The sequence below is a fragment of the Anas acuta genome, chromosome 2 (assembly GCF_963932015.1).
Source record: "Anas acuta chromosome 2, bAnaAcu1.1, whole genome shotgun sequence".
Taxonomy (NCBI): Eukaryota; Metazoa; Chordata; class Aves; order Anseriformes; family Anatidae; genus Anas; species Anas acuta.
Window position 1 is genome coordinate 63976054 of NC_088980.1, and position 14342 is coordinate 63990395.

At 41.8% G+C, this 14342-nt stretch overlaps 1 protein-coding gene across 7 annotated transcripts in view; it reads right to left on the minus strand.

The window, feature by feature from the left end:
- Nucleotides 1-462: 462 nt before the first annotated feature.
- PHACTR1 (phosphatase and actin regulator 1) overlaps nt 463-14342 on the minus strand; it is a 319696-nt gene continuing 305816 nt past the window's right edge. For all 7 annotated transcript variants that reach the window (XM_068670495.1, XM_068670494.1, XM_068670498.1 and 4 more), the window contains 3 exons: nt 8129-8269; nt 5242-5318; nt 463-3051 (listed from right to left, as the gene is read on the minus strand). In XM_068670495.1, coding sequence (XP_068526596.1) covers nt 3036-3051; nt 5242-5318; nt 8129-8269 — 234 coding nt within the window. In that variant the 3' untranslated portion in view covers nt 463-3035. The remainder of the gene's footprint in view (nt 3052-5241; nt 5319-8128; nt 8270-14342) is intronic.

The following is a 14342-nucleotide window of genomic DNA, read 5'->3' on the forward strand; positions in this document are numbered from 1 at the left end:
CACTGCATTGTTCAGCCACTGAAAGCTTGTTGAAGAATGCCTGCCAAGGGTAACTTTGCTAAATCCCCAAATCCAAAGCTAAAACCAGGTGAAGTGCCAGTTCTGTGATGCTTACTAGTGTCAAACACTTTGTATGGCTTCTTTCTCTTTCTTCTCCCTTTCCAGTAATAAGCTATACTTGCTATTTGGGAGAAATATGTTGGTTCTTCCACTGTGTCCCGGTGTCTGATCAGACAGTTAGGAGTTAACATCATTTAAAAAAAAAAAAGGCATTGCCATACATTGCTGCTATGGGGACAGCACAAATCCTGAGACAGCCAGAGATGGATAGCTTGCTAAGAGGTCAGCAGGAACCTGCCATCATGGGCTCATCAACTGAAGGCAAGGTAGTGGGTGGGTGGCATTTACCCAGGACTTGGGCAGTGGTTGAGAAGCGTAATAGCCAAGGGTTTATTTAGGTACCAGACTGGCAGCTGTGAGCACTTCTGGGGTCTGCTCCCCTGTAGACTCTAGCACAGACAACAGGCTGCTTCTTCTACATTTTTCCTCTTGATTTTAATCATTAAATTAGAAAAAAAAAAAAATCACTTTTTCCTCCGTACCACACCCTGTGATTTCTGTCTCCACTGTTCCTCAACTGTTTTTCCTTTGCATGCTGAGCCTCTAAGCTAATAATGCTGGGGCAGGTATAGGCTCTATGCTGGGAAGACGAGGGCTTGTTAGTCTTCAGAACAGCTGTGTTGCAGAACCCTTTATGCAGTGTGTGTGACCAAAAGCCTACGGTTCCGTTTTCCCTCATAAAGCTTGTAATGTGGTCTTGTTATATATGCATGGAAATAAATTTAAAAATCACGAACTCCAGCTTTTCAGGAATGTAACTGCAAAGCAGTATATTTCTGACTATGAGTGCCCTGGCGTTGCTGCACTAAGCTGGTAACAATGCACAGTACAGGCTTTCACTGTAGATGAACCTAAAGCCACTGTGAGCTGCTGATACAGGAATCACTGTGTCTATTTGGGAATCATTGCCTGGTTTGGGAAGAGTATCACATCAGAGGCAGATGCCTCAAAAATGAGGCACCAGAAACCAGCTTTCTTTTTTTTTTTTATAACTTCCAGTTGTCTCCAGTGGAGCACAAATCTGTGCGGTAATCCTGTGAGTACCACTGCAAAGTGTAGATGGAGTCTGTTAGCCTCCTGACAGTGTTGTTTGGGCAGGCTGGATGCTGGAGTGACTCCACAGGCTACATGCAGCTTCTTTTGCTTTACTCCTGTGTCCAGAGGAATGAGACTGAGGCCTGAGATGAGGCAGAAGTCATTGGCGTTCTGCAGCATTGGCCAGAAAATGCTGATGGGTGAGATGTCTCTCAGCCAGCAATTAATAAACGGCAATGTTAGCATGGCAGCAGGGGAGGCAGAAAGGGAATGCAGAAGAGTTGATAGATACATGGAAGACAGTGAGAAATAAAAAATAAAGTAATGGTAATGCTGCAATTTAAAAGAAAAGAAAAGAAAACAAACTTTGGCTTCTCTGTTCAAACTTTCAAAGCATACTAGCTGGTACAGAAGCAAAAAGGTGTCCTGAAGTAATAATCTGGAAGTTCTTACAGTAATGTTGCTACAATCCTTGGGATCACTGATTCAAAACATGGCATGATAGTGTCCTATCTTGAAAAGAATCCTCAACAATGTTTACCCAAGCTTGCTGTCATTATTACTAGTTAAGGTTTTGAATGTGGAAGGTGCTGGCCTAGGTTAAGAAAAGCACTTAAATGTGTCTTCAATTAACCCTCTGAGATCTGTTCTTAAATTCAGTGAGACTATTTGCATGCTTGCTTAGTGCTAAGCACATGCTTGAGTTGGTAGGTAAACCAGACCCAGAGCATCCAGCTCTCTGAGCCCTATTTGGTCAGTTTGTGTGTTAAACCACTGTAATAAAAATAAAACCAAAACAGAACACCCCTGGATTTCTGTCCTTACGCTTCATCTGTAGATGCCAGTGACAATTCCATAGCAATGCAACAGACTCCTTTTGTTAGGCCAGGCACCATACTGTCATGCTTTTCTCAGTACATGTTTAGGACCAGTTTTTTGAACACTTGGTGCAGGAAAGCTCGCTATCAAAGCCCTGGGTCTTCCTGTTGTGTGCTCCCTCTGCAGAGCAAGTGGGTGTCCCAATCTTGAGGCTTGAGCATTAAAAACAAACTACAAGCTGAGCAAATGCCATGCAAGTGACTATGAAGAGATGGGTTTTGCTTGTTTGTCCTCAATGTTCTTGTAGCTTACTGCTGCTGGGTTCATACCTGGGTTTAGGAAATTATTCTTGAAAGAGATGAAAAATAAGCAGTTACTAGAACCAGCCTTCAGCAGGGAGTCCTGTTCTTCACAGATGATGCCTTTGTCTTCTTGGGCAAATAACTGCCATAACTTCTCCAGGGAAAGCAAATGCCTTTGTAGTCAGATGACATTTGCAGATGGGGTGGCATGTAGAGTAGTTCTGCTCCTTCACTGTTCTTGTAAGGCGTTTGCAGACTAAAAGGAGTGTTTGGTATCAAAAGTACTTCAGTGCCATAGGTGCAGGTCTGCTGGAGACTTCACCCAGGCCAGTGATTCCCTGAACGCTATCTCAGGACTCTTGAGTTGACAGAGGCTTGTCAGGATGAGGGGTGTCTGAAGATGAAATAATGGATGCCCCACCAGCTGGGCTTGAACATGTATGGCAAATCCACGTGCCAGGAAAGTCTTATACATAGATGCCAGGTCTTGGCATGATTCCCACCAGGGGTATTTCCTGTTATTGAAGCTTGAACCAGCAGGTCTGATGATGCTGCAGTACCCATCACACGTATATACAATTTTCTTTTTAATATTTATTTTCTACTCCTTTTTTTTTCTTTTTTTTTTCTTCCTTTTTTAAAAAAAGGCAGTTCAGAAGATTTACATTGTACGTAACAGGAAAGTGAATAATACCAGCACTTACGGTTCCTTTTAGTTATGTTTTGAAGATGGCATAGTAGTCAGGTAGAATTGAACTGCTACGGTCTGTGAAACCTAAAATGCAAGGGGAAAAAAAAAAGAGAATTAGCAAGATAATATCCTCACACGCATGTTGTACATAAAACAAAACCAAAATCAAAGCAAAACAAAACACTAATTTCTAAAAGTTAGTGATAAACATAGGCAGATGGATTCCTGCAATACTGACATCCATTATGCCGGCACTGTGGACCCAAAACACGCACTGAAATTTCCTTGGTCCTCACCAGACTCAGGAGTTCACAGGCATTAGCAGTTTGCATCAAAATCAACTGAAAACTGAAAAGTTTTAGGTCTACCTGGTCCTAGTGTGAGCCATTTCAGATGAGCTAGTCCTCCTTCAAGCCACACCATGCCTGATTCTAAAACAATTGCTTGGTTTAGCCAGACCTTAAGCTCTTCATCCAGGAAGATGATTTATATACCAGTCAAGAATTTTTCCTTAACGTCTTCAGATAAAGAGACAAGCAGGGCTCAAATGGCCACCCTTTCTGCAAGTGCAGTCAGGAGGCTCGTGCTTGTCAATCGTACAAATGTGTTTTTTAAGGTTTGATTTTTCAATTTTTTGAACTTACATTCTTTGTCCACCTTGTGCCATTGCTTAATGATATGAACAGCTCATTGCCTTGCTAATGAATTTATAATGGTGATACATCTAAGTTTGTTTAAGGGAATTACTCTCTTGTTTAAATGTACTTCCTTCAAGTGCGTATTCCCTGAGGCCACTTCTCTAACCAGTAAATGCTGTTGAACTTCAGACAAACCCTTATTTCAATTTCTATTGTATTAGCTGTAGCTCTGAGTATTCCTGATCCGGATTTGAATGGGGTCAAAGCTACTTGATAGATTTCACACACAAACTTCAAAGGGTGACTGCTCACCCCAGCAGTGGAAGAGAAGCCAAATACTGCCCAGAAACCTGCAAAAGCCAAGCAGGTAGAGCGATCTGGAAAACTAAACGAGTCTCTAATTTTGTGGGATACTAATATACCTCATGGAAGTCATAGGAGCTCAACTTCTTGAAGCAACAACCGCCTTTCAAACAATCTCATCCTTTGTAAGTTAGTCACTGATACTTTTCTCCTGGAGGATTGAGAGAGTGAGCCAAATGTCCCTCAACACCTCAGTCACTGGGTTCAACAGCTCCAGGCCTACTGCACACCACAAAGCTTCTTCCAGACCTCCTGGCTCTCAAAGGCAGCTTGCTTGTCTCTAGCAGTCCTTCATTATTACACGTCCCAATGCAGTTATCCTCACCCATGATAGAAAGTTGAAGTTATATCATTTCCACAAGGGGATATGCATAATAGATGTGGTGAATTTTAATATAATTAATAATTTATACACCAAAAAATCCCCTAATACAAAATTAATTTTGCCTTAAGCTTTTCTGTATTTCTCTTAAAAGTTTTAACTGCATTTTTTTATAAGCACTTATCTGATGAACTTATTAATACAAGGGCAGCTCCAGTTTTGCACGCAATTTCACTCTTCACTTGTCCTGAATGTCTCACTAGGCCTTAAAATCTACCACTTGTCTTTACTGTATATCCATAACTGTGAGTTAATGTTGATCTGCAAAGGACTGAGTTCAGATGAGCTTCCAGGAGTTTAGCTCATCCTGGCCTCAAGACAGAGTTGCTCAACACAGACTGTTAGATGAAGTATCCTGACCTGCCACTGTGGTTTGGCAAAAAAAAAAAAAAAAAAGAAAAAAAAAGTGCCTTTCTTACAATGCAGATCTCATTGTTTTCCCACTATATTGCCTATGGTGAGATGTGGAGAACAGGACTAAAAGATCTGTGCATGGAAGTGAGTAGCATGGAACAGTTGTACACTCAGCATTTGATTTGCAGTCACTCATTCATCCTCTTCTGTGTGCCTGCTCTACAAGAGTTCCCTGTCCTGCTCTTCAGACATCAACACTATTTACTCTTGTTATCAGAAGAACTGACAGGCACTAGAGCATGATGATTTAAAATAAAATAAAAGGAGGTCATGCTTTATTACACAGATGCACATGTTTGTATACAACCCTGTAAATACGGCAGTATGAGTTCATCTGTGCGAGTTTCTTTGACAGCTTGTAATTCTAAATGGTGTCTAGTGCTCAGAGGGTACTCAAGAAATAGCTACTGATTTTTTAAATACTTTTTTTGAAAACGGCAGTATTCATTCCTAGTCTTAAAAAAAATCTCAGCTTACCTTGTTAGATGCCTACTTAATTCATGAACTTCCATTTCAGTGCTTTTAAATTCATTAAGCTCTTTTCGAATGGCTGCCTGTAAGAGACAAATAAGCTCATAAATATATAAATGAGAGAGATCAAAATAAGTTCACTTTGTTCTCAGAGCATTGTATTTTTAATACAGCAAAGCAGATAGATAACATTATCAGAGAGAGAAGACAACATAAAAAGAAACTTTAAAATGTGAAAAGGAAAAAAAGATAAATGTTCTAAATTGCATTAATGGAACAGAGAAATGCGTGAGTGGAATGGATCAGTTCGGAAATGTATAGTAGACAATGCAGATAGTCCCAATATTGTAGACAATGCATAAGTCACAATTTGAACTCATAAACACTTTCAAGTACAAAATCCAAATTAGAATAAGCATGAGAAAAAAAAAAGGGCACCAGTGTTTCTCAGACACTGTGTTCTGTTTCAGAGCTGGACTGTGAGTAAACTTGGTGTTGCTGCTTCTCACCAGACTCGTATTTGAGATGCCTCCCCCCCTCTATGTGGTCCTGAATTTCCTCTGGTGAAGCCATCTAAAGGGGCTGAACTTACTTGAGAAGGAAGGGGATTGGCACTGCTTTTCTGGTCCCCTCTCTCTGCCCTGGATATGCCCCTCTGCCCCCCTCCTCTGTTCTGCCCCAGCTCTGCCATGTACTGAACTGATGAGATGTTCTAATCCAGCAGAAATTGTATTCAGTATCAGCAGGAGAACTGCTTACCTATAGCCTCTGCAGTTTGTCCACTGGGGAAAAGAAAACTAGGGATGAGTGACAGGAAGGGAAATATTGAAGAGCAAGGGGTGACTTGGAGGGATTCGGCTTCTTGGTGGAGAAGGAATTCAGCAGAACTGGCTCAGGTCCCAAGTCCCAAATTACAGGCTTCTCACAGCCCTGTGGTATCTGTAGCTTGTAAGTGGGTGTTACTGGGAGTGTATAGAGAAGATGTGCAAGGTGCTACTGTGGCTGAATGCTCCCATGACTTCAAGGCATGCACCACTGCTGAGAACACTGGAATCAGCGGCTGAAAGCAGTATTTGTGTCTGCCAGGATTTTTTCTTGATTAAGGAAATCTAAACCAGTATAAAGAGCACGAGCCCAGAACAGGGCTTCTGCAGCAACCATTGATCCATTCACCAACTACCTTTGCTTGAACAAGCCCTAAGTGATAGATCCTGTGCATGTGATCTACAGAAAAGGTCCCTTGTGCTCTTTTTACAGAGCTTTTTTTTTTTTTTTTTTTTTTTTTTAACTTCAGAAATGTCTATCAGGCTCTGCCTCCATCTATCAGGGCAAAGAGATAGTTATGCAGCAGCTTCAGGGTCTGCCTTCAGCAGACCAATTTGCTGCTTAAGCAACCGTGAAGGAGGTTATACAGGCTGCTGACTCCCACAAGGTCTGAAATCTGTTACCCCCTGCGTCCCTCAACTGCTGGTAAGATTTAGAAGTACCCTTTTCATTTCTCCAGCAGTCAGACTTGGTAAAGTTGAAGCCAGACTGAACGCAGTTCCCCACATCCAGCACACAGAGTAAGATTTACGGAGAAACAGAAAATCCCATTACTAAAATCTATTTTTGCAATAAATCTATCCTGTGCCGATCAGTGAAGGCAGTCACTGAATCTGAGTTTTGGAAGAAAATAATCTTTTATAGGATGTTGCAGCTTTGTCAGGTATTTTAGAGTTGGTTGCAATTTGGCTATTTTTTTGCAACAGAGGACACGGTGGGGAAAGTGGGTGCTCTGAATGGCACAAATCAGAATACCCTATCAGATGACCAAAATGTGAAAAAAGAATATGTATCTGCTTCTTTATGCTAGAGGGGACTTTTATATTAGAATGACAAACATATTTTCTTCTTCTGCTTTGCCGAGAAAAGGTTGATTTGGAGAACTTGAGCCCTTTGATGTGTATATTGATCTTGCATTATAAAAAAGTGACTTCAAAATACTTTTCCTTCATACTAAATTATTTACAAGGCTACATTTAGTAGTGATACTCAAGGCTACATTTAATTGTGATACTCAATACTTGTGCTTTTCACAGATGTGGGATGAGAAAAGACCTCGCTGGGCACCACATCTTTTGCCTTCCCTCTCTCCATGCTTTTCAATCCAGACAGAGGTCTCTCAAAGCTGGCAGAACTGGTTGGAGATTTTTTTTCCCTGCCTCATCTACCAAATGGGAGAAAATAACTGATAGGTTGGCTAAGTCAGTTGACTGAAATCTTGTCCAGTGTGGAGTGGTGAAATGGGAAAAGCTAATTTAACCCAGTATGTCACAGGCTGTGGACAGTCCAGAGGAAGGTTTTTTTTTTTTCAAATTAGTTTATGCAACATTATCTGAAAACTAAACTGAAAAGGGCCTCTATCAAGGCAAAAAACAGTGGTTACAATGGTACTTCTGGCTTCAGTGGAGTGGAAGTGCTTTTGCCAGTTTGACCTGCTGGCATTTTTGCACCTAGGTCTGCTCAGTTCTGTCAAGGTCGGCTGTCACACTGCACTCTTAGGCCTGTCCTGTGGAGAAACACTTGCAGGTGCTCTTAGCTGGCAGGATTATGTGGCAAGACAAATAAATACCACAGGGCCACCATCAACACTTTTCCTCAAAGGCTCTGATACTCTATCCTTTCTTCAGATGGTGTAACACTGCTAGGTTTCCACACATATAGGAGTCTTTTTGCCATAGATTTATAACTCAAACAACAAGCGTTGTGAACTGAGAAGAAACCACTGGTGGTGGGAAGGGAACTCACGTGGAGGTCTCTCCCTTGATGGCTGTGGGACCTGAGGGGTACTGTTTGCCACAACATGCTGTAGCTATTCATGACATGGCTTTCCCCAAGTTGCTTCACTTACTTTGTCGGCGGCTGTGAGTCGTGTCCAGGGTTTGTCTGCCCTCCTATCGTAGTCCTGTGCATCTGCCACTTCCACGTAGTCACTGAAGCGGATGAGGATCTTCCTCTCACGCAGCTCTTCTACCGTAGGCCTTTGACTCAGCTGCAGGTTTGAGGAAGAAGTGCAAAAATCCATCAGGACTTCCCTTCTTCCCTGCAAAGTGCTGTTTTGTGATCTTTTTACTACAACCATCATTGTCATACCAAAAGGGTTCAGACATTCCTGGTACTGTTGTTTTTATATAAACTTTCACAGACTTGCTACCTGGGAGATAGATAACCTGTTGCTTGCTATAGCACTTTGTTTTTCATCCCACCTTGCTTCTGGAGCAGCACACTGTTGTTTGGGTAGCAGCTGTGGCTGGAGACCCTGATTCCTGGTTAAGGTTGATCACCACTGGCAGAAATTAGATGTAATGTAAGAAAAATAGTGCACTGATGTCTAAGGAAGAGATGAAGGCCACAGCATAACTTCAGACAACCTGTACACTCCCCCGCCTTGAGCTGCTGTGTGTGCTTTACTACTGCCTGAGAAGAGTTAGCCACAGGAACAGAGCATTTCCTGCCCTGAATTATATGCAAAAAGTGTTGAACAACTTTCCTTACCATTCTGATACTCCACAGACTTGTCCTTACGTCCTGAAAAGGCAGGCAGGATGATGACTATTGCTCACTGAACTTTTCACTTCGTGCTGCAGCTCAATTTTATGTCACAGCATATTTGACTTTAACAGTTTATATTGCATACTACGAGCCAAAGAAAAAGTTACAAGGGTGGATTGTATCATGTCAAGAAAGCCTCTTCACTGTTCCAAAGCCAATTCTTTCAAATTCCACAGCAGAATGGGCAGCCACAGTCAAAAATATTTTCTCAAATTAGAAACAGTAGTGTGCTGGTAGTCCACGTATTGTCCAGCCAGTTACATGGCCAAGGACAGATACTGGTTTTGGGGGATCAATTCTCCTTGGATGCACAGCTTGCTGGTTAGTGTCAAGTAGAATTACACAACTGTTTCTGAAGAAAGGTACTACAGATGTGTGCACATGGATGTACATAAGCTGCTAATCCTCCATTAGTGAAACATTTGTAATCATATTACCAGGAAAAACAATCACATCCTGCTAACAATTAGCTAGACAGTGTATCATGCTATCATTAGAAAAAGTTTACTTTGCAATACTTCACTCTTGTGACTAGTGAAAAGTTAAGAAGTAAATAAAACACTTGAAACTCTTCTGCAAAGGTAATTAGGCTCCTGAATGCAATTCCACTTACATCCCAAATTGAGTCTCTCAGGTCCCTGCATTTCATCTCTCAGATGAATATTCTGAATTAATACTCAAACCAGACAGGATGCTAAGTAGAGGATGAAAAACTTGGGAGAGCACAAGAAAGAAGCCTACTTCCCTCCATCATCCAGGTGCTGATGCAAGTTTGTTCATCACCCCACCGCAGCCTGCCTCTGCATTTAAGTTCCTGTGTGGTTGGCCTTACAATGGATAGTTGCCTGGCTCTTCTCTTTTTTGAGAGGGTTGTTCCTGGAGGTCACAGCGGGGCTGCTTTCCTTACACAGATAGTTCTGAGTTCTCACACACAAAGTGGGTTCAAACTTACGTAGAGAGTCTGCAAAGCTGTGCTAATGTCCCATCTCTTTGCTGCTCAGGAGAACAGGAGCCATGCTCTACCCCTCCTGGCTACAGCTGAACTATTTTGCACACACAGAAAAGTGAGAAATCATGGGGAAAAAAAAAAAAAAGTGTATCCAGGAGCACTACTCTACACTCTGCCATGTAATGCCCTTGCCTAGGACAACAGGCATTGATCAAGTTGCAGCTTGGTGATTCATGTATTGCCTCCAAAGCCATTTTAAGGTAAATTACAAAATTTAATAGGGGAAAAAAAGCTCCTTGCTGTTTTGAAAAAGAACAAATTAGAAACTTCTGAATATTGCAAAGATCTTAAAACTAGACAGCTTTCTCATACACACCATCTTCTGTGGGAGGCATGAAGATTCATGGGAGGAGCTGCTCTGCATGTGTTTGTCACCCAGGATTTAAAAACTTCCTCTTATTTCCTCCAAAAGCATCCAAATAAAAGCCCCATTTAATATACCTGTGTTCAGGCCAGCCATACTCTAGTCAGTCAAATAGCACATTTATGCTGAGGTCAGCAAGAAGCATGCCTTTCTGAACTTAGACACCATGTTTTGGTCACCTTTGTTTTACAAGCAAAATGCATATACAGCAGGAATAATTTAAATAAATAAATAAATAAAGTCAGAAAAAATGAAGGGTGCAATAAAATAGATTGAAACATGTATAGATTTGAAAATGTAATTTTTCATTCTTCATACAAAACAGAATTGCTTCTTCATCCTGCAACCCTGATAGCTAAACCTAAGTTACCTGCAAGCCATATACACAGCACAATTAATAGATGGGCTTTTAACAAAAGCAAGAAATACAAACTTGTACCAGGCCTGGTGTATAACCATAATTATGCTGTGAGTGAGGCTTCTCTCTGTCCTACAACTCCTATCGAATGTGATTTCAAATGGCTAGGTTTTTCTATCAGCCCTAGTACTAGGAGCTGGCAAATTTGTTGGCACTAATGCATTATTATTCAGATAGCACTGCAGAATTTTTCTTCCAATTTTTCTTTTAAATCTCTGCTCAGGCTCTGCGAATAGAGAAAATCTTTATACTAAAATGATATTACGATTACAGCCAAACATTTCAAAGGGTGAGACTCCACCTTTACTTCCATTATCTGCTTTTTTTTTCTCTTTTTTTTTTTTTTTTTTTTTTCCTTACAACAGCATGAATTAAGGATGAATCACCAATATTATCTGCAAACTTTTCAGCTTTTATCATTTCAGGACAAAGCCTAGACTCTACTTGAAATCAGAATGGGATTGTTTCTTTAATAAAATGTCGTATTACATGAAGTATGATGACATCAAGAAAAAATTAAATCCTGTCAATTTAACAGTGTTTCTAAATGTCTACAAGGGAAACAGGAACTCCTATAAGCTTTTCAATCTCTAAGAGGCTTTTCAAAAAATGACTGGCTCTATTTCACAGCTTCTGTCAACTCTCAACACTAGCTGACTCTTGTGTTTGTGCTCATCTTAGTGATGAGCAAGTTTTTCCACAGGCGAAGGCAGATGACTGCTGATACACTACAACATGCTATGCCAAGCCAACCTCTAGGTGGCATCAAGCATGCAGGAGTACCAAGAGCCACTGAGGCATTGGTACTTTTGCTGGCAATGGAAATTTACTACTGGTATTTACTTAAATAGAGCACCAGGGTCTTTAACAGCTGATATGGCTTCTGTGGTGCCCTGGGTCTGGGTTAAAATCACAGAAATAATGGTAAATGTTGAGCACTCTATAATAAATGAGACAAACCTGAGGTAAGTTCTTGTGTTCACAACTGCACAAAACCAAGTTAGGTGCATCACTCACATGTTTCACAGCACTGAAGCTCACTGCATCCCTTCACTGGGTGTGAAGAATGGTGCACATAGTTAGTCATACATGAAAAATTGTCAAGTGCATAAGCACACTATGAAATTTCAGTGTTAATGTGCACTTTTCATTCTTAGATGATACCTGAATGCAACACAGACTAAAAGCTAATTATTCTCTTCCTCTGAAGTCATATGACTACTAGACATTATTTTTAGCTGCCCCACCTTTGCTTCAGAAACATGCAACCAGTGTAATTTCAAGTACTTGTACACCCTATTACAGTGGTGGTTTCCATCTTTGTTCCCACCGAGCTACTGGGGCAAGTGAAACTCAGAGATGTGGGAGGTATTGCCAGGGGTGTGGACAAGCCCCATGGTTGGTGATAACATCAGACTCCTGACATGAAGCCATGAGGACTGTAAACAAGTTAGAAGGAACAAAGAAGGGTGATTCAGGAGAGGCCTTGCTGTCTCAAACTGCTTGTTCTCTAACCCTTAGGACATGGAAGTTGTTAAATGTTTGGTGTTGCTGGGCAAAGTTGTTAACCAATGAATAGCTAGTGGGAAAGTATCTCTGGTAGAGACAGTGGTATAAGAAGGGAGCCTGTCCTCAATAAAGTAGTTGAAGTTATTGATCCCTAAAGATAGCCTGGTGTCCGTGTGGTCATTATGCCACAAATGGTGCCCGAACAGGGACATGAAGAACAGGAACAGACAAGCTAACAGAACAGGGACAAAAACAAAAAATGAATGAATAGGGACAGGCTTTCCAAACAGGGACCAGGACAGGAACAGGGACACTGATCGCCTCATGAAGATAGGTTTGGCTGAACACAACAAGCTGAAAGAAGCGGATCCTGTGCTGAAAGTAAGCTGAAGCTGAGAGAAGCAGACTTGCGCACACAACTGCCTCTCAGTGGCCGAAGGTAAGCAGCTGTGTGTCACGGGGTATTGTATGTTCGTAGAAACAAAGAATGTCCTGGGAATCTTCCTGCTTATTCCCTCTATTACGAATCAGACAGTTTATGATCTTGAAACATGAGACCAAATTGGGGTCAGGCTTTGGGACTCTACTACTAAAAATGACAAGGTTATGGCAGGATTGCTCGGCACTTGGCGAGCAGTCTCTGAGGCTTTAACAAGCCATGTGGGACCACAATCAGAAACGTGTGGTTTGCCAGATAGTGAGGGAGCTGCAGGCTCGTCTGCCGATCTGCCTGCTATGCCATCGGCATACCTGCTCCTACAGCCATTGCAGGCCTTTGCTGTTACGCTGCCTGGTGACCTGGACGTGCCTTTTGACCCAGGCCCTATAGGCCCCGAAAAGGCCCCTGTTTTTCTTCAATCTGGGAGGAATAGGATACACAGGGCCTGAAGGCCGAGTTGCTTAACAACTTACAGTGAGACATGTCCCCACGACTAGCCCCTGGAACTTGCTGGTATTTGTAATCAAAAAGTGGAATGGAAAGTGGAGACTGTTAAATGATCTGAGAAAAAATAATGAAGTCATGGGAGACATGGGAGCACTTCAACCAGGATTGCCATCTACCAAGTATGCTTCCCCAGTCATGGACATTAATAGGGTTGTTTGTTACACGTTTGCCAGAATTCAGAAAGCTTCGCTATGTTTATGTTTCAATTGATACCTTTTCTGCCTGTATTTTTGCATCCGTACATGCAGGAGAAAAGGCAAAGAATGTGTGTAAACATATTCTGTCAGCTTTTGCGACATTAGGAATCCCAAAAATGATTAAAACAGATAATGGGCCAGGATATGTGGCCCAAGCAACCCACTGTTTTTCAACAGTGGGGCATTCAACACCTGATGGGTATACCCCACTCTCCCATAGGTCAAGCAATCATTGAATGGTACCCTAAAGGGTATGCTTCAAAAACAAAAAAGGGGGAGTATGGGTATGACGCCCTAGGAAAGGATAGCTAAAGCATGCTATGTTCTTATTTTTTTAAATTGATGGACAGAGGAAGGTCCTCCAATTCATAAACATTTTAATCATAATACCTTAAACTCAGTTAAAGAAAGGGTGCAAGTCATAGTAAAAAATTAAAGCACCAATCAATGGGAAAGGCCCTACTCTCTAACAACTTGGGGCTGAGGGTATGCTTGTGTTTCAGCAGGAGCCGGTCCTAGATGGGTGTCAGCATGATGGGTCTGTCCAGCTGTCTCATCATCTGCTTTAACATGATCACAGCACTCTCCTCCATGGTTTGGATTCCAGCTCAAAACAGTGTATGGGAAGGTCCTGCTGGCACATGCAGGACCCACAAACAGTATCTCCAGGAGCTGGAGGGGCAGCCAGAGCCCCTTGGCTGGGCAGCACTTAGTGCCTTCCTCTCCCAGGGATGTGGTTACAAAGTTTGTTAAAGATAGTTTTTCTCTGTGTCTTAATTTGCGTTAATCATGCTTTCTTTGTCAATAAAGAAGGAGGAGATGTGGGAGGTATTGCCAGGGGTGTGGATAAGCCCCATGGTTGGTGATAACATCAGACTCCTGACATGAAGCCATGAGGACTGTAAACAAGTTAGAAGGAACAAAGAAGGGTGATTCAGGAGAGGCCTTGCTGTCTCAAACTGCTTGTTCTCTAACCCTTAGGACATGGAAGTTGTTAAATGTTTGGTGTTGCTGGGCAAAGTTGTTAACCAATGAATAGCTAGTGGGAAAGTATCTCTGGTAGAGACAGT